Source organism: Ictidomys tridecemlineatus, chromosome 8 (assembly GCF_052094955.1).
Source record: "Ictidomys tridecemlineatus isolate mIctTri1 chromosome 8, mIctTri1.hap1, whole genome shotgun sequence".
Lineage (NCBI taxonomy): Eukaryota > Metazoa > Chordata > Mammalia > Rodentia > Sciuridae > Ictidomys > Ictidomys tridecemlineatus.
In genome coordinates this window covers 124,928,103-124,951,604 of record NC_135484.1, presented here as the reverse complement: position 1 = coordinate 124,951,604, position 23,502 = coordinate 124,928,103, and the positions used below count along the sequence as shown (strand labels likewise).

General features: G+C 39.7%; 1 protein-coding gene across 1 annotated transcript; it reads left to right on the top strand.

Moving 5' to 3' along the window:
- Positions 1 to 154: 154 nt before the first annotated feature.
- On the top strand, positions 155 to 23,277 carry LOC101958146 (putative olfactory receptor 2I1). The gene is made up of 3 exons (XM_078018546.1): positions 155 to 303; positions 4,756 to 4,828; positions 22,116 to 23,277. The coding sequence occupies exons 1-3, from the start codon at positions 155 to 157 to the stop codon at positions 23,055 to 23,057; spliced, it is 1,164 nt and encodes a 387-aa protein (XP_077874672.1). The 3' UTR covers positions 23,058 to 23,277.
- Positions 23,278 to 23,502: the final 225 nt, after the last annotated feature.

Sequence of the window (23,502 nt, the reverse complement as noted above, 5' to 3'; positions counted from 1 at the left end):
CCATGAAGTGCCATTGATGGTTGAAGTTTCCCTGGGTGAACCCAGCATTTGTAAGGCCCTTCCCTGGTGTGGATGCCAGTAATTGACCAGAGTGTGTCTGAGAGGAAAAGTACTTGCCGCACTGCACTCGTTGCACCGGTAGGGGCCGCTCCCCATGTGTGCCCTCAGGTGCGTGAGTACACACAGTGGGTGCAGCGGAACCGCCTGGCCGCTCACGGATGTGGACATGCTGGTGCCTGGACAGGTCAACATTGTGGCTGAAGCTACTGTTACACTGCAGTCCAGGAAGGGTCGCTCACGTGCGTGAGTTGGTGGTGCGTCAGGTCCTTATTCCAACTCTTAAGCTGAGGGCACTGCGCGCTTTGGAAGGGCTTCCCTGCACTGTGACATAACCGGTGGCAGTTGATGTTGGGGTGGCAGTTGAAGTTGGAGCGGTAGTTGAAGGTCTTGCCGCTCAGATGGCTCTGGTAAGGTTTGAGCGGGTCTGGGGGGGAAGGGATTGCCTGGGACAGTTGGTGGCCACACAAGGAATCAGCTCCTTACCCTCTGAGGCGTTTTAGCGCGCCTTATCAGGATGCTTCCTGAAGGTCTCAAGCCCCATGGACATGGCTGTAGAAAGGTTCCTAGCCTCCCTTGGAGGGGTTGAGATTACAGTTATGTCACCTGCTGGGGGAAAGCAAACGCCAGGGTTAGAGATGGGTGAGAAGGGCCTGGAGTGCATATCAGATTTGTGCCCTAATGTCTTGGCTACTATCAACCCATTGGTAAGTTTTTCAGTATCTTTAGCCTTTTCCCTTTTCTATAAAAGAAAAGAAGAAAGAACATACTAGGTCTGTTAGGATGACTAAGTAGCTGCTTAACAAATATTTGCTGAATGGAATGCCTGAAAAGTAGAAGGATACACACATTCAAGATGTCTACAATTACTTCAAATTCAATGATCTGGCTTCTCACCAGAAACTCATACAATTCAAAAACAAAATAAATTGAGGTTATTTCCCCCTTGGATTCAGTAGGTTTAAGTGCCTAAGTCAATCATTTTCATAATTATTTTCAGGGGTGGGGGTAACAAGGACTCCAGAATGGCTGAGTAAAGCACTTAACAAATACTTCTACCAAAGCTGTAAAGATTTGTCAAGAACAACTATGCAAGGACCCTGGAAATTGTCCACAGGCATTCCACAAATTAGGAAGCATTCATTCCAGAACATTTTCAGAACCTCAGCAAGAACAGTTAAATGCTCCAGCATTTTAACCTGAGGTTTCTCCCATTGTCCATCTATCCAACTCTCTGTCCCCAAAGTTCTGCCAGGAAAGGACAGGCCATGAAGATCAGCAATAAAAGGGCTGACTTTAATTGGAACAGAAAGAAAATTCAAGCCCAAGGAATTGTCAAAACAATAGCGTCCCAGTAGTTTGGGAGGCTGAGACAAGAGGATTGGGAGTTCAAAGCCAGCCGCAGCAATTTAGTGAGGCCCTAGTCAACTCAATGAAACCCTGTCTGTAAATAAAATGAAAAATAGGGCTGGGGTATGGTTTAGAGGTCGAGAGCCTCTGAGTTCAAACCCCAGTATCCCCCGCCCCCCCCAAAAAAATTAACTATAGCTATCTCTGTAGTGAATAAACAGGAAAGTCCTGCATGTCCGCTAGTCAGAAACCAACACACTGAAGAGTAACAAACCTTCAATCTAAGCAGATGTAATAGGAGGATGTAGAGAATAAGGTATCCAATATAGGTCTGGATAAGATTCCACATATCCTTCATGATCTAAAAAGCTGTACTCCTGTGAAAGGCTATATACACTTCCCAGCTACTCAACTCAGGCTGAACATGAGTTCCGACAAACACAGAAAGACCCTAGACAAACTTGCAAAATGATGGAACTTTGAATGCATTCTCTATGTCATACCAATCCATCAATAAAGGGTAGAAGACTCACTAGCTCAAGATGTTTAAGCACAGCCCCTAACTAATAAACTGTTTTGACCCATGAATAACCTCTAAGAAGGTAAAAAATGAAAACAAGAATTTAAAAATTCTGTGGCCAATACTGAAAGTTAAAGGGACCCCACAAAATTAGTCCAGGCAAGTTTCTGAACAAATAAACAAGCAGCAGCACCAACCATTGTTGGAGGGAATCAGAATTCAGATTTGCTACTTTATCTAAAATGTCTAGTATATAACAAAAAATTATGAGAAAGGCAAACAAGTAAAAAAAGTGTGACCCATATTAAGAAAATAACAATCAATAGAAACTGCTCTGAGGATGCCCAAATGATAGCTATAAAAGTCAAAGACCTCAAAAAATATAAATATATTTTAAAAAGTAAAGGTAGAAGAATTAAAATATGATGACAAAGACTTATCAGAAAATATAAACAAGGAAATAAATCAACACAAAAGAAGCAAATGGAAATTCTGGAATTGAAAAGTATAGTGCAATGAAAAATTCACTAGAAGAGCTCTACAGCAAAGACAAAGAAAGGATAAGCATATCTTAAGACAGATCAATAGAAATTATCCAACTGGCACAGTAAGGAAATGAAAAATGAACAAGGCCTCAAAAATAAAGGTGGGACACCATCAAGCATACAACAAACATAACAGGAAGATTAGCAAAAGAAAAAGAGAAATATTTGAAGAATAATGACTACAAATGCAAATGTTTGATGAAAAAGAATGAATTTATGCACCCAAGAAGCTCAATGAACTCCACTAGGATAAGCACAAATGAAACCCAGATCTAGTGGTATGTACACCAGTAATCCCAGCAACTTGGAAGGCTGAAACAGGAGGACTGCAGTTCCAGATCTGCCTGAGCAATTCAGTGAAACCTTGTCTCAAAATAAAAAATAAAAAGCGTTTGGGGATGTAGCTCACTGGTAGAGCACCCTTTGGGTCCAATTTCCAGTACTGAAAACATAAAAAGTGAATTCATCAGGATTAAAAATTATAGACATATAAAACATATACAAACATAACTAGAGACTCCCAAAATACATGAAGAAAAACTTGATAAAATAGAGGGGAAACAATTCAACAACATTTGGCAAGTAAAAACATCCCCCTATCAATACCGATAAAACAGGGCTGGGGTTGTGGCTCAGGGGTAGAGTGTTTGCATGAGGCACTGGGATGATCCTCAGCACTACATAACATAAAGATATTGTGTCCACCTATAACTTAAAAAAATTTTTTTAAATACTGGATAAAACAATAAGATGAAAAAACAACAAGGATTTATAACAGCATTTGACCTCACTGACAAAAAACACTCCATAAAAGAGCAATATTTTTTTTCTCAAGGGCACTTAGAGCTATAACTAAAAATCTTTTACTAGAAAACATAAGATGAAAAATTTCAGGACTTAGTTTGGGCAAAGATTTCTCATATTTGACACTAAAAGCAAGAAATGAAAAAATGAATTGATAAGTTTGGTCTTCATTCAATTTAAAACCTTTCCCCAAAGCATTGAAAAATGACAAGGTAAGCTGCAGACTGGAGTAAATGTCTACAAATTATATGTTGGATAATTTTTATTCAAAATATGAAGAACCTCTTACAACTTACTAACAAATGACCCAATTATAAAATGGGCCAAAGATTTGAATAGACACTTCCTTAAAGAAAATATGCAAATGGCTAAAAAGCACACAGAAAAATGTTCAGCATCATTAGTCACCAGGAAAATGAAAACTAAAACTGCAATGAGAAATTAAAGATTTCTAAATAAAACTAAAGCCATCAAGCCACTTAACACGTGCTGGTAAGGATATAGAGAACTGGATCCTCACACATTACTGGCAAAAATATAAAATGATGCAGCTACTTTGGAAACAGTTTGGCAGTATCTTAAAAGGTATTACTCTACTTTTTAAGAAGTGCCAAGAAAAGACAAATTCATACAAACAGACAGTAAAAATAGTAACTGCCTGAGGCCTTGGGTAAAAACTGAAGAGTAAAAAAATGCAAATGATCAAAAGATCTTTTGAGCATGATGAAAACACTCTAATATTAGGTTGTTCTGATGATTTGCAACTCTTTTAAGTTTACTAAAAATCACTAAATTGTTTACTTGAAATGGGTGAGTTTCATGATATATAGGTTATATACTGCAACAAAATTATTTGTTATAGTTTAAATATGAGGTGTCCCCCAAAAGCTCCTGTTAACGCAGGAATAGTTGATGGTGAAATGATTCAATTATGAGAGCTCCTAGTTTGAATGAACCCACTGGGTGGTATCTGGAGCCAGGGTGTATATAGCTAGAGGAGGTGGGTCCCTGGAAGAGTGCTCTGGAGGGTAAATCTTCCCTATTGCACCCCCTCCTTGCCACACCCCCACACCCCCCCCCCCACGCACACACACACACAGCCTGCTTACACCACACCATGAGCTGAGCAGCTTTCCTCCTCTGGGCATATGCAGTCTCTCCTTGGGCTCAGAGCAGTGAGCTTCAAATAAACTTTCCTCCTCTAAGTTGTTCTTGTAGGTGTTTCGATCACATTAACAAAAAGCTAACTAAAACACTTTTAAAAAATCATTTCTAAGTTCCATTTCTCTTCTAACATTTCATGACTTCAGGCAGTAAAATGTATTTACACAAGTTGTCTAGTTGGTGTTTTTGGATGGGTGGATTGGCCTGGGATATGGAATGGTAAGGAGATGTCAGCTAATGATTCAGACAACCACATATAACCCAGGAATTGACGAATGTACACATAAACATTAAAAACTGATGCAATTTTTCCAGATCATCACAGTTAAAAGCAGTGATGAAGTATCTAAAGCCAGAACCTGATGCGGATTGTTTGCTCTCATACAAAGTAGGAGATAAATTCAATTCAAACTTGGAAGAAAGATTTTTCATGGCACACTCTTCCCTACAAGTTGCACCACAGTCAGCTGTAGCTCATGTTTAATAAGGGCAGAAGTAATACAGCTTCAAAGATGAAAGCTCAGCTTCTAGAGTCAGACTCTCAACTCTACCACTAAATAGTTCTGTGATCTCCAGAAAGAATTGTATCTCTTTTACACCTCCTTGTCCTACCTGAAAAATAGGATTAAGATGATACTATCTAACTCATAAACTTACAAAATAGTTCCAAATTTATGAATTAATATGCTTAAGAACAATTCTTCACAGATTGCAAATACTATACAATCTTGGCTGTTACTTTGATTCTGAACCATGTTGAGATATGACATGCTGATAAGATATGCTGAAAAAGGCCTTGGGCCAATTTGATGTTTCCTTTAAAAGCATGATGGGTTTTGAATTCCTCTAAACCTATGAGCTCTGGGAGTCCCAAACAAAAATGAGGCAGAAACATATAACTATACACAGTTATTCATATAACTATAACATACATAAATAATGACCAAATGAACAGATCTCTTTAGGAGGCAAGCAGGCAATGTCTGTGACTGTGAGTAGCTTTTGACTGTTTCAAAATAAGGTAGCATCTAGTGTATGACCTCCTCTTCCTTAGCATGAGGTACAGACACATTGCATGAAAGGATTCATGCACACACAAGTACCTTATAGGAGGATAATTTACCTATTTACCATTCATTCATCAGGATCTCAGTTGTGTAGCAAATGAACCTGCCATGCTACTGCCAGTGACCAATGGGAGGCCAGCAAGTGCCAAAAATACCAAGGATACCTATTGCTGTCCAGAAGCCACATCACCACATGACCTGCCAATGACAACACCAGATCATTCTGGTTCCATTGTCTCACAATAGAAGGAACTTTTCCCCAAACTTCTGCCAACTCTTACTAAATGAACTCATGTGGGCTTTAAAACACCAAGGTATCAAAAAAAAAAAAAAACTGAGTTTAAAACACCAAGGTGTCAAAAAAAATAATGATTATATACACTTTTTTAAAAAAATTGGTCTTACTAGACACTGGATTTAAAGAGCCTCAGAAGTTGACTGTGGTTCCAGTCCTCCTCCTGTCATTCTCAAATTCTCATTTTTGAAGACATTTTTAGCTACATAAAAAATGGATACTATCGCTAGACATATATTAATTTTTAAAAGTCTGAGGACCACAAAATATAAAGACAAGTTATATTTGGTTAAGTGGGATTATGGCTGTTTTAATTAAATCCCCCTCTTTTTTTTCTTTTGCAAGTTTTCTACAATGAACAAGCATCACATTTGTAATCAGAAAAAAAAATGTAAGTTGATAGAGCTCGGTGGTTTAGAATCAAAGTAACAGCCAACATTGTATAGTATTTACTATCTGTGAGCTCAGTGGTAGATCCCTTGTCTAGTATGCAGAAGGACCATGGGTTCAGTTTGGTTTTGTTCTTTTGTTCAATGTGAAAAGTCCACTGATCACAGGCTTGGGTGCTGTGGCACGGTCAAGTTGCTCTAAAATTTTTTAAATGCTTTCGCTTCCCATCACAAATTGATAACAAACAATTCACAGAGTAGCACTAGTCCACAGACCACACTTTGAGAAGCACTACTCTAGTCAGGAATATGGTGTATGCCTATAATCCTAGAGACTTGGGAGGCTGAAGCAGGAGGATTACAAGTTCAAGAACAGTCTGGGAAACTTGGTGAGGCCTTGTCTCAAAATAAAAATATAAAAGAGCTGGGGATGTAGTTGAGTGGCAAAAGGTGCCTGGGTTCAATCCCCAGTACCACAAAAAAAAAAAAAACCTACTAGACTACTCATTTGATATGAAACATATTCAGCCTTCTATATTTAAAGGATGATTTTCCTATATGGACCCATTTTATCAGTCACAAGGAAACCTCCAGGGAACAGAGGTCTTCTCTTGTTTATCTATGAATGCTCCATCTCAAAGTATGTGGAATGGGCTGACTGGTGATGAACCAATAAAGGATTATGGAGGAAGTTTCAGACTGGAAGTAAAAGAAAATATAATGGAAAACAATGAGATCCCTCTATTATAAACTTGATGTCAATATCAGAAAGATAATCCTAAGCTGGCAAATGAAGGATCTGATTGAAGTTGTTATGAGTCCTAACTGTCTTGATTTTAGCCTCAACCTCCTCACAGCATGTGTTCAAAGTCATGCCCTATGGAGAGTAAAATATCTGAAGATTGCCTGACTAAGAACTCTCCATTTCCCCAAGTAGAATCATCCCGTGCCTGTTTATTTTACATGACCCATTAGTGTTGCTGGATTTCCTATCATATCCCATGAGACTATTCATAAACAAAAAAACATTTATAATAAAAATACAATGAAAAAAGGAGGAGTTGTATGCATCCATGAATAGAGATATTTCAAGGCTAAAATGGTAATGCAAGAAAGAAGAAAGAATACTGATAAGGAGTAAGAACATAAAAGGGAGAGAGGAAGGTTTGGAAAGAGGAGAGTGAGGCAAAAAGAATAAACAGGATTAGTGCTACAAAAAAAAGAGAAATATGAGAGAAGACTGCTGTTTTTATAACAGCTGGGGAATAACATGTTTATGCTAATGAATTTGATTTGTAGACTCTGATCTGACAAAGCCTACTAAGTCTCCCACTGAAGGATTCCATTATAATGGTCCTGACGTGGCTTTTTGAATATCTAACAAATTCAAGAATATTGCTTCTTTTAAAGAGTATAGGTTTCTAGAAAAAAAAAGTTATATGAAACTTATTTTTAAGTACCAGTATATCCTCAGTTTCGAGAAAGTTCTTTGAGAGTAATAATGACAAAAATATCATCAGACCACTTCAATATCAATTATCCTTCTTGCCAACCTTGCTTTTGAGGATAAAGAGCCAGTGGAAATACTCTAATTGAGTAGTGCTAAAAATCTACGTACAACTAATAAAGAATTCTAAAATAGAATCTCAATCACAGAAGTCAGATTTCTGCAGTTCTTCCACATGACATCCCTGTAGAGGCTCCTCTGTGCTGAGATCAGACACCCCCACCCTTCCTGGGAAAACCTCACTGCCACCTTCTCAAATGTCAGCAGCCCTTGGAATAGGAGGAAAACCCAAGCATGAAAACTGTGAGATTGAAAGACACAAAAGAAAAGGTTTGTAAGATAAAAAGAGAGAGGAGGGTGGCAGGAGGAGCAGGAAAATGCACAGAGAGGGGCCTAGAGAGAAGAGACCAAATGTGATGAGTAGGAATAAAATGTCTAGCGCTGTTTAATAGAACCAGAGCACCTAAAGTCATTAGGGCCTTTGAGAAGATAAGTGAGCTCATCTCATCCAATCCCATTATTTTGGAGATGGGGAAACAAAGGCCTAGAGTGGATAAAGTGTGCTCAGAGTCACATGGCTACCAGGTGGCACATCATGAATTAGAACTCAAGTCTTCTTCGGCCCAACCATTGTGTTCCTGTTGCCTCTACTTGTTGTATGAACAAAGGAATGAACCATACCTATCCAGTTTCATCATGAGACTTTGGTCAAGGCTATAAATTCAGAAAGAAAAGGGGCCAGGCTTCTGAGGTGCAGTACAGAAGAGATGGCTGAGTACAGGTCCACAGAGCAAAAAGGGAAAGCAAAACAAACCCAATTGCCACAGGGATAGGGAAGAGGAAGAGATGAATGAAAAGATACACGGGAGAAGTTAGGAGGCCACATTCTTACTCGAGCTCCAGATGCAGAGTACATGGATACCAAGATTAGTCTGTGGAGGATGAAGACATAGGAAAGTCAAGCTTGGGGAAGATTATAAAAGAGACTCTCATCTTGAGGCCCCCATTACCTTCCACCTCACTGAACCTGACACCTAAGAATTACCTTTCTACACACTTCCTGTCCTTGTCTCTCAGCAAACCCTGGCCCTATTCCTGAGCTCCCAGCTGCCCTTTCCTTGACATTTCCTCTTTCCAGCCTTTCTCTCTCCCTGACTGTCCCTTAACTCCCCCAGTACATGGGACTCACTCTCTAAACTGTCCCAGTCCTAGGTTATACCTGCTACTAAAGGTATCCTCTTTCCCTTGCTTTGCAGAATTAAAGTAGAAAGTGACTCAGAGTCAGGGAGGGAGAACTGGAGTTGGACAAAAGGGAAAGGGAGAAGAGGAAGCTAAAGCACAAGGTAGAAAAAGATTAAAAAAAAAAAAGACTGCAGAGGAAAACTCACTGGCTCACAAGAGAAAGCAACATCTTCAGCCCCCAGGCTAGCCTCTTGTCCTGGCAGGGAGCCGGTTCACTGCCCTTGCCTGGGCTTACTGGTCCCCCAGCCTCACTCCTACTCTCCATGGATTACTAGTCCCCTCTCTTCCCTTCCCCTCCGTTCCTCTGCTCTCCAGGATCTCTAGAATTCATAATTCAATGCTGCAGGGAGGGATTCAGAAGAGCCCGGAGCATAGGGGTCTCACATAGGGTGCAGAAAAAGGATATGGGATGCAGAAATGGACACTGCAGACTCCAGTTCAGTACAGGAAAAGTGAGTGGACAATGTAACTGATTCAGTGATTCTCCTCTTGGTGAGTCTAAGCTAAGGAGCAGTATCAGAAGATAAAAGAATGGAGGAAGATCACCTGCAGCTAGTAGAAAGAGCACTGAAGTTACTTACAAATCCATGCTCTCCCCATGAGAGCAGCATGAGGATTTTATTAAGGGAAACTATACAGAGCCACATAACAAATCACAGGTAGGGTGGGCACATTTCTGAGAATGCTTAGCTTAAGGTCATGGTTCAGAAAGGAAAGTTGGTAGACACAATCACCCGTGGGCATGCTCACTTCAATATTATAGTGAGCCAGGTTTATGATAGGTCACCTAAAAGAATGAGCTGGAGTGACTGGTCACCTTAGTTGGTCCCTTATAAATTTCTCTAAAAGAGTTTACCTCAGGCAAAAAAGAAAGGACAACTTTGAAGGTGCCTTGAGGTAGGAGTTTGCCCACAAAGATGACTTCCTTGCTTAGTGGCTGCCTATCCAGTCAGCCTTTCTGCCTCTCTAGGGGTTGTGTTCTCACTAGCCTTAAGTCTTCCCAGTCAGAGTCAACTAGGAAAAGGTGGAAAGCAGAAAAAAAATGAGGAAGAAGGAGAAAACAAGCTTAATAGGGAGGCTGAGAGACAGGGAAGGAGGGGGAAACTGACCTGGCTTGCTGCTCCAAAGATTCATGGATTGGTCCTCTGAGAGCCGAGACTGCTGATTTAAGGTTTTAAAGATGCCATTTATTGACAATAGGCCTGGGTCCAACCCTCCACCAACAGGCACCCGCTAGAGCCCAGCCTCTGGCACAGGACCGCCCCTTTTGACCAGCAAACTAGAGAGGGAGGTCAAGCCCAGCAGCCCAGATCCATTTACACCAGCCCCTGTGGGATGCAGGCTCACAGTAGGCCTGGGTACATCCCTGCTTCAGCAGGGCAGACACCCCCCATAGCCTTGCCTCTAGCACAGGACTGCCCATTCCAAGCAGAATACCTTGGGAGCTCAGGCCTGGCTCAGATCCATCCACACCAATTTGCACAGGACCCAGATCCAGGGTAGGTCCAAGTTCACCTCCCCCCACCTGGGAGCCTAAGCCTAGCCCACTTCCATCTTGGGACACTGCAGTCATCACCATAGCCTTCCCATGCAGTATCCCATAACTTTTTCACAGCAGACAGGGCCTAGAAGCAGCTGCATCTCAGAGCAGGCATCCCAAGGGAGGCCCATCCTTTCAACCCCATTGCTTCCATCTTGGGGCACCTTAATTATTATCTCAAGTTACCTTGGCTATTGCCACCACCTTTAAGTGCAGTAACATACATTGAAGAACACCATCAGGGTCTGGAAACCCAACATCAAGGTGAGATACAGACAATTTGTATGGGTACTATAAAAATATAGAGGAGGGGCTGGGGTTGTGGCTCAGTGGTAGAGTGCTCACCTAGGAAACATGAGGCACTGGGTTCAAACCTCATCACCATATAAATATGAAATAAAGATATTATGTCCACCTACAACTAAAATGTAAATATTTAAAAAATATATATAGGAAAGAAACTGCAATATCTCAGATCCACACTGCAAAAAAGGAAGACACATAGACAACATGAAAACACAAGGGAGGAAAGTGCACCAAACAAACCAGGACACTATAATAACAGAACCAATGGACAGCAAAGTTCATGAAATGTCAGAGAAGGAGTTCAGAAAGTTCATAATTAAAATGATCTGTGAATTAAATAATGATATAAATGAGCAAATACAGGCAAAAATTGATCACTCCAACAAAGAGAAAAGAGAGCAAATACAGGTAGCAAAAGATTGCTTCAATAGAGACCCTGAAAAAAAAATCAAGAAATCCTTGAAATGCAGGATACAATGAATCAAAAAACAATAAAAAGCATAACCAACAGACTAGATCACTTAGAAGAAAAAATGTCAGATAATGAAGACAAAGTATACAATCTGGAAAATAAAGTTGATCACACAGTGAAGAAAGTTAGAAACCATGAACATAATTCAAGAATTATGGGACAGCATCAAAAGACCAAATCTAAGAGTTATTAAACCAAAGGAATGCACAATCTTTTCAATGAGATAATATCTGAAAATTTCCCAAGCATGAAGAATGATTGGAAAACCAAATACAAGAGGCTCATAGAACACCAAATGTACAAAATTACAACAGATCTACACCAAAGCACATTAAAATGAAAATGCCTAACATACGGAATAAGGATAGAATCTTAAAAGCCACATATGGGGGAGACCATTTGTATCTCAGATTTTTCAACCCAGACCTTCAAAGCCAGGAGATCGTATATCCAAGCTCTGAAAGAAAATGGATGCCAACCAAAAATATTATATCCAGTAAAATTAAGCTTTAGATTTGATGATGAATAAAAACCTTCCATGATAAACAAAATAATTTACAACTAGAAAGCCTGCACTACAAAACATCCTCAATAAAATATTCCAAGAAAAGGAAATGAAAAATAATGAAAATCAGCAGAGGAAGGTATTACACTAAAGGAAAATCTATTCAGAGAAGAAACCAAATCACGTTAAATACCAAAAATAAATAAAAAATGTCTGAGAATACAAATCATGTCTCAATAATAACCCTGAATGTTAATGGCCTAAACTCACCAATCAAAAGATATAGACTAGCAGATTGGATTTTTAAAAAAGACTCAATAATATGCTGCCTCCAAGAGACTCATCTCATAGGAAAAGACATCCACAAACTGAAGATGAAGGGTTGGGAAAAATCATACCACTCACATGAACTGGGGAAGCAAGCAGGGGTTTCCATCTTCATATCAAATAAAGTAGACTTCAAACTAAAGTCAATCAAAAAAGATAAAGGAAGACACTACATACTGCTCAAGGGAACAATACACCAACAAGACTTAACAATTATAGATATATATACCCCAAACAACGGAGTGTCTATGTTCATCAAACTCTTCTCAAGATCAAGAATCAAATAGACCACAACATAATAACTTTGGGTGACTTTAACACACTTCTTTCATCACTAGATAGATCTTCCAAACAAAAGCTGAACAAAGAAACTATACAACTCAATAACTTAGAATTAACTGACATATAAAGAATATTTCACCCTTCATTGAGAGAATACACTTTCTTCTCAGCAGCACATGGATCCTTCTCTAAAACAGACCATATACTATGCCACAAAACAATTCTTAGCAAATATGAAAAAGTAGAGATACTATACTGTATACTATCATAATGGAATGAAATTAGAAATCAATAATAAAATAAATAAAATCCACTCCAACACCTGGAAACTAAATAATATGCTTACTGAATTAACAACGGGTTGCAGAAGACATCAAGGAGGAGATTTTTTAAAATTTAGATGTGAATGAGAACACAGATACAGCATATTGAAATCTCTGGGACACTATGAAAGAGGAAACTTCATTGCATGGAGTTCATTACTTGAAAAAAATCAATAAATAAATGACTTAACATTACATCTCAAAACCCTAGAAAAAGAAGAACAAATCAACACCAAAATTAGTAGAAGACAGGAAATAATTAAAATCAAAGCTGAAATCAATGAATTTGAAATAAAAGAAACAATTGAAAATATTGACAGGACAAAAGTTGGTTCTTTGAAAAAATAAATTGACAGACTCTTATCCATGCTAATGAAGAGAAGGAGAGAGAAAACTCAATTACTAACATATGTGATGAAAAAGGAAATATCACAACAGACACTACAGGAATACAGAAGATAATTAGGAATCATTTGGAAAATTTGTAATCCAATAAAATAGAAATATTGAAGGCATCAACAAATTTCTAGAGTCATATAATTTGCCCAGATTGAATCAGAATGATATACACAATTTAAACAGATCAATTTCAAGTGATGAAATAGAAAGCTCCATCAAAAATTTACCAACCAAGTAAATCCCAGGACTGGATGAATAACACAGTCGAATTCTACAAGACCTTTAAAGAAGAACTAATGCCAATACTCAATTTTATTTCAGGAAGTAGAAAAAGAGGGAACACTTCCAAACTCATTCTATGAGGCCAATATCACCCTGATTTCAAAACCAGGCAAAGACACATCAAAAAAAAAGAAAACTTCAGACCAATATCTCTAAAGAATATAGATGCAAAATTCTCAATAAAATTCTGGCAAATAGAATACAAAAACATATCAAAAAAATCATGCACCACAATCAAAGTGGAATCCATCCCAGGGATGTAAGGTTGGTTCAACATACAGAAATCAATAAATGTAATTCATCACATCAATAAACTTAAGAATCATATGATCTCAATAGATGCAGAAAAAGCATTTGACAAAATACAGCACCCATTCATGTTCAAAACACTAGAAAAACTAGGGATAATAGGAACATATCTCAACATCATAAAGCCTATCTATGCTAAGCCTCAGGCCAGCATCATTCTAAATGGTGAAAAATTAAAAGTGTTCCCTCTAAAAACTGGAACAAGACAGGGATGCCCTCTTTTACCACTTCTATTTAACATAGTTCTTGAAACACTGGCCAGAGCATATGGCTGATGAAAGAAATTAAAGGGATACACATAGAAAAAAAGAACTCAAATTGGCATATTTGCTGATGATATGATTCTATACCTAGAAGACCCTAAAAGACCCAGAAAACTTCTAGAACTAGTAATGTAGCAGGATATAAAATCAACACCCATAAATCAAAAGTATTTCTGTATATCAGGGACAAATCCTCAGAGAAGGAAACAAGGAAAACTACCCCATTTATAATAGCCTCAAAAAAAAAATACTAGGGAATCAACTTAATGAAAGAGGTGAAAGATCTATATAATGAAAATTACAGAACCCTAAAGAAATCAGAAAATACATGGAAAGATGGAAAGATCTACTTTGCTCTTGGATAGGCAGAATTAATATTATTAAAATGACCATACTTACAAAAGCAATAAACAAATTTAATGCAATTTCAATCAAAATCCTAATGATATTCCTCATAGAAATAGAAAAAGCAGTCATGAAATTCATCTCAAAAAATAAGAGATCCATAATAGATAAAACAATCCTTAGTGGGAAGAGTAAAGCAGTGGCATCACTATATCAGACATTAAACTATGCTACAGATCAATAATAATAAAAACTGCATGGTATTGGCACCAAAACAGACTGGTAGACCATATAATTATCTTATATTAGACAAAAGTTCCAAAAACATGCATTGGAGAAAAGACAGCCTTTCAACAAATGATGCTGGAAAACCTGGAAATCCATATGCAACAAAATAAAATTAAACCCCTATCTCTTATCAAAAATCAACTCAAAATGGATCAAGGACTTGGGAATAAAACCAGAGACCCTGTGTCTAATAGAAGAAAATGTAGGGCCTAATCTCCATCATGTGGGAAATGGGATGGATTCAAACTAAAACGTTTCTTAGTTTCTTATCAGCAAAAGAAACAAATCTGTGAGGTGAATAGAGAGCCTACTTCTTGGGAGCAAATCTTTACCCCTCATACACCAGATAGAGCACTAATCTCCAGGGTATATAAAGAACTCAAAAAAGCACCCCCCAAAAAAAAATAACTAAATAAGTGGGCCAAGGACCTAAACAGACACTTCTCAGAAGAGGATATATAATCAATCAACAAATCCATGGAAAAATGTTCATCATCGCTAGCAATAAGAGAAATGCAAATCAAAACCACTAAGATTTCATCTCACTCCAGTCAGAATGGCAGCTCTTATGAAGACAATAAGTGCTGGCGAGGATGTGGGGGAAAAGGTACACTCATACACAGCTGGTGGGACTGCAAAATGGTGCAGCCAATATGGAAAGCAGTATGTATATTCCTTGGAAAACTGGGAATGGAACCACCATTTGACCCAGCTATCAGCTATCCCTCTCCTCAGGCTATACCCAAAGGTATACTACAGGGACACAGCCACATCAAAGTTTATAGCATGGTTACCACCTTTCTTGCTTAAGGACAATCCCTTCACCATCTTCTCTCACTCCCTAAGTCAAACACAGCAACAATTATTCATAATGGCAAGATCTGCAAATAATTCAAATGTTCCCAGTAGGAGGATGGATTTTACAAATATGGTATGTGATGACTAATTTGGGTGATCAACTTGACTGGTCTGAGAGGCACCTAAAAAAAAAATAGTAATGCACACTTCTGGGTATGTCTATGAGGTGCTTCCAGAGAAGATTTTATGTGGGTCAGCAGTGGGGAAGACCTGCCTGGAACATGGGCAATGCCATCCAATAGGCTGGAGATCAGATGGAACAAAAGCAGAAGTGGGAAGCAAGCATGAGCATGCCCACTTCAGACTCTTCTTGAGTGGGTATGGGATTTTGTTTGCTGCTGGCATCACATCAGACTTCAGATTCGTTGGGATTTAAATTCAGACTTGTACCACCAGAGGGTTGCCAGGCCTTTAGCCTTGAACCAGGGCTGCATCATCGGTCCTTCTTATTTTGAGTTTCCAGCTTCTTGGACTGAGAAGCTATTGTTTCTCTAGCTCTCCAGCCATTGTGGGACCATTCAGTCTTTGATGGTGTAAGTCAATCTAATAAATCTCTTATAATACATCATTTGATGAAAATCACTCAGTAATAAAAAGAAATAAACTACTGATAAATGAAACAACCTGGAAGAATCACAGAAGCATACCAAGTAAAATAAAGTAGTCACAGAAGAGCACTTAATATATGAGTCCTTTATATGAAGTTCTAGGAAATGCAAACCATAGTGAAAGAAAGCAGATTAGGGATGTAGCTCAGTGGCAGAGCTCTTGCCTAGCCTTTGTACAGTCTTTGGTTCAATCCTCAGCACAGAAAAAAAAAGAAAGAAAAAGCAGATCAGTGGTTTCTAGGATTAAAGCCCCTTTCAGAAGTGGGGTAAGAGGGGCTGGGCTGGGGCTGGGGCTCAGGCTCAGTGTTAGCACACTTGCCTGGCATGTGTGAGGCACTGGGTTCAATTCTCAGCACCGCATATAAATAAGATAACATAAAGGTCTACCAACAACTAAAAAAATGTATTTTTTTAAAAAAAAAAGAAAGTACATAAGAATAAGAACAACATTTGGAGGTAATAAAAAAAATTATGTACATGTTTTACAGCAGTGTTTTCACAAAATATACATGAAAACTCATTGGATTATACTTTTAAATAGGTGCATTTATTGGATGTAATTTGTGCTCTAATAAAGTTTACTTAAACTTATTAAAACACTAAAATATATATCAACCATAATAATCTATTTTATATGGTATTTTTAAATGTTATCTAAAAGAAGAAATATTGGCCATCTTAATTTACAAGAGATAGCTGGGTCAAATACAGTTATGAGCAAAATAGTCCTTGTACCTGCTCTGCCAGAGTTTATATCCTAGTGGAGGGGAGAATGAAATAAAACAATAAATATAATGAATGCCTTGAACTAGCAGGATTCCAAAGAGTGAGATTTCCAACAGAAAAAAAAAATGCATCCTCATTGTATGGGCAAACCCACTAGCTGCAATATTGGGCAGATAACTCAGATAATAAAAAGTCCTCTGGTCACTTTTGGTCCCAAGGGTGGCCTTAAGTAAATAAAATTACCAAAATCCTATAGCAATATTTTGGACTTCCATTTCCCAACTACTGCCCACCTACAGAGGAACTGGGAGAAGAGGTCACCCTATGTTCCTCCCCTACTTACCACAATGTCTTTACCTCTCCCAGACTTGGAAGTGGAAGTCAGGGCAGGGAATACGTTAATGGGCATAAAGGGTCTTACTAACTGTAGTGTCCTATAATTTAATGGGTTTTCTCTCATTATAATAAATATTTATTGCTAATTCCCTTTGGGCTTGGCAAAACCCTAAGCTAACACTTTTCCTTAGGAAACATACACAGAGTCCACCTATACCTCCCAATATCCACAAACATTTCTCACCTGCAGATCCTTCCTGCCATGACTTTTCTGCTTCATTTCTTCTTATACCCTCCTAAGCCAGGATTGAGCCTCCACTCCTATTTGAGATGTATTCTAAAAAGTGAGAAGGGGACAGTCCTTGACAAGTAAAGGGGAAAAATATTCCAGGAAGAAAAACAGATAGTATGAGTTTAGCGTGTTTAAGGAGAAGAGGGGATGCCTAGCGGTTTAATAGTAATCAAGACATAAAACGGCAAGTCTGATCAAATACACAAGAGCTTAAACAGGTATGCTTGGTAAGCCTGGTCCTTTGACCTCAGGTAAGCATAGAATTTTAGATATTCTTGGTGCTGAAAGCTATATATACAGTGCAACATTAACAAAAAATAAAATGGAATTAAATTTTTTCTAATCAAATGAGCAAATATTTTATTGGAATGAGAATGTTTAGTGTTTCCTGACTTTGTAAAGTTGTCAGGAAACATTTACACTGTACATGGATGATAGAAGTATACAGAAGCACAACTCTTGCTGAAGAGTTTTCCTATGTCCTACTATGTGTCAGGAGTTTTACATACATCATCTCCAATCCTCCCAGCAACTTTGCATTAAGGTAGGCATTATACTCAGATTACAAATGGGGTACTATGGTTTCAGTATGTTCTCTGTAAAAGCATGTATTGTAAACTTAATCCTCAATGCAACCATGTTGGGAAGGAGGGTTTAATAAGAGGTGATGGGTCATGAGGATTGTGACTTTATGAATGGATTAATGTTATTACTGCAGAAGTGAGTGAGAAGAGTGGGTTGTTACAAAATGAATTTGGACCCCTCTTGCTCTCTCATGTTCATCTCTTGCCCTTTTTGCTTTCCATCATGAAATGCCAGAGAGTAAAGGCCCTCACCAGATAGCCAGCCTCTGCTTCACCATTGCTGAACCCAAGTAGAAACTGTGTTCCAAAAAGGAAAGACCTGCTCTATCACATGGTCCTGATTTTTTCAGGATATGAGATATTAGAACAAAAATCTAACCACTGGGTGTAACAATGCAGAGGTCGTTTGCAACTATTAATAAATGTAGTTTCAGTATGGAAGCCTTACTGGAGACAATGTAAAAGAGAATGAGACCAGAGAAGTACAGTGAAGGGGATGAAATGTAGGTGAGAGCATCAAGGAGGGTGGCAGGCAAAAGCTGAAGACATAAGTCACAGCTGCACTCAAAACTGAGAATGATTTCAACAAATCTACATCTCTAGCAGGTCAGCATTGTTCTCCATGGTTTATAGATGATGAGCCTGTAAATCACTGAAGATAAGTCGCCAGTTTAAAGTCACTTTGTCAGAGAACAAAAAAAAAACTAGTTAAAACTTAAAAGGAAGTTATTCTGCCTCTGGCCTCAACACCCTGCCAGAGACACAGTACCCTGAAGGGACTTTCTCTGCAGAATTTCCCCTTCCTGACCCTGGGGGACTTCTCTCTGGACACCTCCATGAAAGCACTAATGATGAGAGTAGGATGCAGATTCCCCAGAGCTCTGGCATTTCTTCTAACTAACAGGTAAAGCTGAGTCCCCTGTTTCCCCCCAAGTGAGAACTCATCAACATCCTCCCCTTGCTCCAACTGCTATATTCCTCAGACTTCTGAAGGATAATTTTGTCACCACCACCACCAGCTAATGCTGATTGGCTGCCACCACAAACCTTTGCCCTGTCTGTACCCCACCACAGGGCTCTGCACTAACAGACATCACCACCTCTGCCCCGGGTCCATGTTTCACAGACTTAGGTGCCTTCTTTCCAGATGTTCTATACGTTCCTCTGTTCCCAGGCAAGATGACACCCATCTCCTGTCTCCTTCCTGAAGTGCCTAGCTGTCACCTCAGGCACTCATTTCAAAAATCTACAGAATCATACAAGTGGGTCTTTTGTTAATCTTTCATTTTCATTTCAAACCCAGGCACAAGAGACCAAAGTATAATCTGAAAACTCAAGGTCTAAATATTGGGGCCAGAGTTTAGACATGAAGGTGAGTTGTTATTATATTGCCGTGGGGGGAAAACGGTTTTGCAGCTGAGAGACATATTCTTGAAAGCCAAGTGAGCTTTACAGGTAAGTTATACAATGAATTTTACAATTTGCATTCTGAGTACATAAGAGGAATGATGGTGTGTATATGTAAGCATTTGTGTGTACACGTGTTAGAGCTTTGTATTTGGGAATTTGTGCATACATATAATAAGGATGTTATCTGTGCAATTTTATGAGTGTGTGCCTTGTGTTCATCGTGTGAAATATTTGGAGAAGAGCAGTTTAGGACTTACCTAACTGAACTAATGCATGGCTATGTAATCAAAATTCTAAAGAATTTGACTTTTTGTAACTCAACATTTCTAGCCACCATTGACTCGGAAACCTGAAAAGTAACGTCCTATACTTCACCCATTCCCAGTATGATCCAGTTCTGTAAACTATCTAAAAATAGAGTTCACACCTTGCATAATTTTTTAAAAAGGCAAAGACCTTGGTGTTAGTCAGATCATAGTCAAAGTCCTATTATACATTTACAAACAATGTGACCTTGGATAAGTTATTTAATTTTTATTACCTTCCTGTCTTCTATAAAATAAGACTGTGGACTATTTTTCAAATAAACGAAAAGTAGAGTTAATATATAAAAGGAAAATGGAATTTTAATATCAGTTCTGTAACCATATAATGAGGTAATCCTTTAAAAAGTTGTTTTTGGTTGGAGGGTGTAATTCAGTATTAAAATGTGTGCTTCACAAGTCTGAGGCCCAAAAACAAAGAAATTTGCTTCCTGATTTGTAAAATAAGAATAATACTCATTAACATTTGATAAATCCTAATATGTGCCAGGCACTATATTAAGTGTTTTTTTTAATTTAACTTATTTCACCCACTACTTTTTTCAATAAGAAAATGGGGGTGGAGGAGGACGGGGAGGTACAGAGGTTAAATAACATGTCCAAGGTTATTATTCAGCTAGGAAACAGCAGAATCAAGACCTAAAACCAGGCAATCTAGCTCCTGAGCCCTTGTTTTTACTCACAACATTAACATTTGTTCTGTCTAATGAGCCTAAAATGAGAGGACCATATAAGCAAGATGTTTTGTTGGGGAAAATGAATTCTTTTCCTAAAAAAATAAAAAATAAGACAATTATGATTTTCAAATTATAAGCAGTGAATGTGATATTTTATTAAGTTATTTAGGGCTGGGGATGTAGCTCAGTGGCAGCATATGTGAAAGCCTGAAGTCAATTCCCAGTAGCACCACCAAAAATTTTTTTCAAATTTATTTAAATCATAATATGTGCCAGGAAACATGCAGTAGAAAGATTTCTTTGGAAATTTCATTAATCATGATCATTTCTGCACCATTACGGTATTTAATTTGATATCATTCTCAAGGATCAAAATGCCCTGAGAGGACATCCCTTTGTTCCCCACATTCCCTTTCCATTACTTTGAGAAATGCTTGATAATAAAGCTTCAGGATAGGACAGAAACCTAAAGGGTCATCTAGTTCAAACTCCTGAATTTACAAGTGATAAAATTGAAGCAGAGGGATATGAAGTGACTTCCCCATATCCAATAATCATCCAGAGGAAGCTATGGTAGGTAGGACTAAGGCCTCCCAATTTCTGGTCTACCAAAAAGTGTTCTTTCCTCCACAGACTGAACCTTGGTTTCAAGGCTAACATGCAGGTTCTTCGGCAAGAGGGGCAGGGAAACCGTAAAGCACTTTATTAAAAACAGAATAGATATCACTTGTCAGCAGAATCATGGGTTGTGTTAAAAAGTAGACTGATGAACTGGGGACACAGTTCATGCACCAGGCCCTGGATTCCATCCCCAGCACCACCAGAAATAAAGTAAACTGAGGCACAAGAACATTTTAAAGTTTATTTCAACAGCTATTCATGATTAAGGCAGCTCCAGTCCAGAAGTAGTTCAGTAAAGTCAAAAGAGGCAACCCAAGAGGGAGAGTTTAATAGGGCAAACAGAGAAGTAAATCTGTCCTATTGTAAAGAGCCTAGGTATATATCTGGTTCTAAGTAATTGGATTTGAGTTCTCTTTTTCTTTAGGTATTTTCTAGAAATAGCTCTAATGAAGTCTCACTTGTGTCAAACAAGTCAAACAAGACTTTGAGATCTAACAGCCTTTGTCTGCTGTTAGGAGCTGGCCCCAGCTCCATAAAAGTGAAGCACCTAAAGCAAGGAAGGTGATAATTCTGATCTATAAATTCTATAAATTTTTAGGGACTACAGAATTACCAGGAAAGAGGGAAAGGGAGGCTGAGAGTGAAATCTGTCTTCACAAATGTGAAAGGCTTTGATGTAGAAGAAAGATCAGATTTCTTCCTTGGTCCTTGGGAGTGCAACCAGAACTTGGGAGGCAGTTGAAAATACCACTGAGTTGGAAATCAGACAAGACTGAGTACAAGTCACACAAGGCCACTGACTCAATATAACTCTAGGACAACTTAATGAGCATTTCTGAGCCCACATTTGTGCATTCATAAAATAGACGTTTTAGCTCCCCCAGAGGATGCTGTAAATATATAAAACAAGGAATGCTGGCACATGGCAACTAAACTAAGGGTTCAGGTCTGTAAATGGGACTACCATCCATAAAGTATTATGTATCAGTACTATTGTATGCTTTCACCTCTTCCCCATTCCCACATCCCGGGTTTTCCTTTACTTGTAGTGTCACCCTTTATTTCGTCCTTCCAAATATTGTTGGAGTTTTCCTTTTAGGCCAACCACAGCACAGAGGAGCGATTCCTCCTGCTGGGATTCTCTGACTGGCCCTCGCTGCAGCCAGTCCTGTTCACCCTTGTGCTCCTCTGCTACCTGCTCACTCTAACCGGCAACTGCGCGCTAGTGCTGCTGGTCATGCGCGACCCGCGTCTGCATACGCCCATGTACTACTTCCTTTGCCACCTGGCCCTGGTGGATGCCGGCTTCACCACCAGCGTGGTACCCCCGCTGCTGATCAACCTGCGGGGATCGGCGCTCAGGCTGCCCCGCGGCGGCTGCATGGCACAGCTGTGCGCCTCGCTGGCCCTGGGATCTTCTGAGTGCGTCCTGCTGGCGGTGATGGCGCTGGACCGCGCGGCCGCCGTGTGCCGCCCGCTGCGTTACGCGGGGCTCGCCTCGCCTCGCCTCTGCCGCGCGTTGGCCAGCACCTCCTGGCTGGGCGGTCTCTGCAACTCCGCCGCTCAAACCGCGCTCTTGGCCTCGCGGCCGCTCTGTGCACCCCTCCAGCTGGACCACTTCATCTGCGAGCTCCCCGCGCTGCTCAAGCTGGCCTGCAGCGGCGGCAGAGACACCATAGAGCGCCAGATGTTTGCCGCTCGCGTGGTTATACTGCTGGTGCCATCCACCGTCATCCTGGCCTCCTATGGCGCTGTGGGCCACGCCATATGGAGCATGCGGTCCAGCGGAGGCCGGAGGAAAGCTGTGGGTACGTGTGGCTCCCACCTGACAGCCGTCTGTCTGTTCTATGGTTCTGCTATCTATACCTACCTGCAGCCCACGCACAGCTACAACCAGGGGCGGGGCAAATTCGTGTCGCTCTTCTACACTGTGGTCACCCCTGCCCTCAACCCGCTCATCTACACTCTCCGGAATAAGGAAGTGAAGGAGGCAGCCAGGAGGCTCCTGGGGAGTCTGGGGAGAACTCAAGCCAGGCACTAAGTGGCTTTGGAAGGGGAAAAAGGTTTAGCCCAGAGCCTACAGATGGAAATGCCCAGTAGACAGTTGCTTTGGTCTTGGGGCAGTTCATTTTCTTATGAGAATTTTCAAGATTCGTCCTTAGGGAGACTAAGGACGGGAGGAGGTTGCGTTGTTTCATCAGATAAGGGTCAAATTCTTCAGAGAAAATGCCTGTATCATATATATTCATATCCAACACACACAAACACACACACACACACACACACACACACACACACACACACACAGGGAAACCCTCCCCCTACTCAGGCTTTCTCCTACACCAATGAAGAAAGAAACCATAATGGCGGGCATGGGGCTTCCCCATCCTTAGAAGATAGTCAGAATTTCGCATGCAGTTAAGATGATGAGCAACACAGTGTTTTCTGGCAGTCTGATGGAAGACTATGGAAGATTCTGTGGGCTT

Bases quoted from the DNA above. Each gene is read 5' to 3' on its own strand.
- LOC101958146 (XM_078018546.1), top strand. From the start codon at position 155: ATGTGTGCCCTCAGGTGCGTGAGTACACACAGTGGGTGCAGCGGAACC. The intron at 304-4,755 runs GTGAGTTGGTGG...CAATTTTTCCAG, and splicing joins AGGAAGGGTCGCTCACGTGC to ATCATCACAGTTAAAAGCAG. The intron at 4,829-22,115 runs GTAGGAGATAAA...TTTTCCTTTTAG, and splicing joins ATTGTTTGCTCTCATACAAA to GCCAACCACAGCACAGAGGA.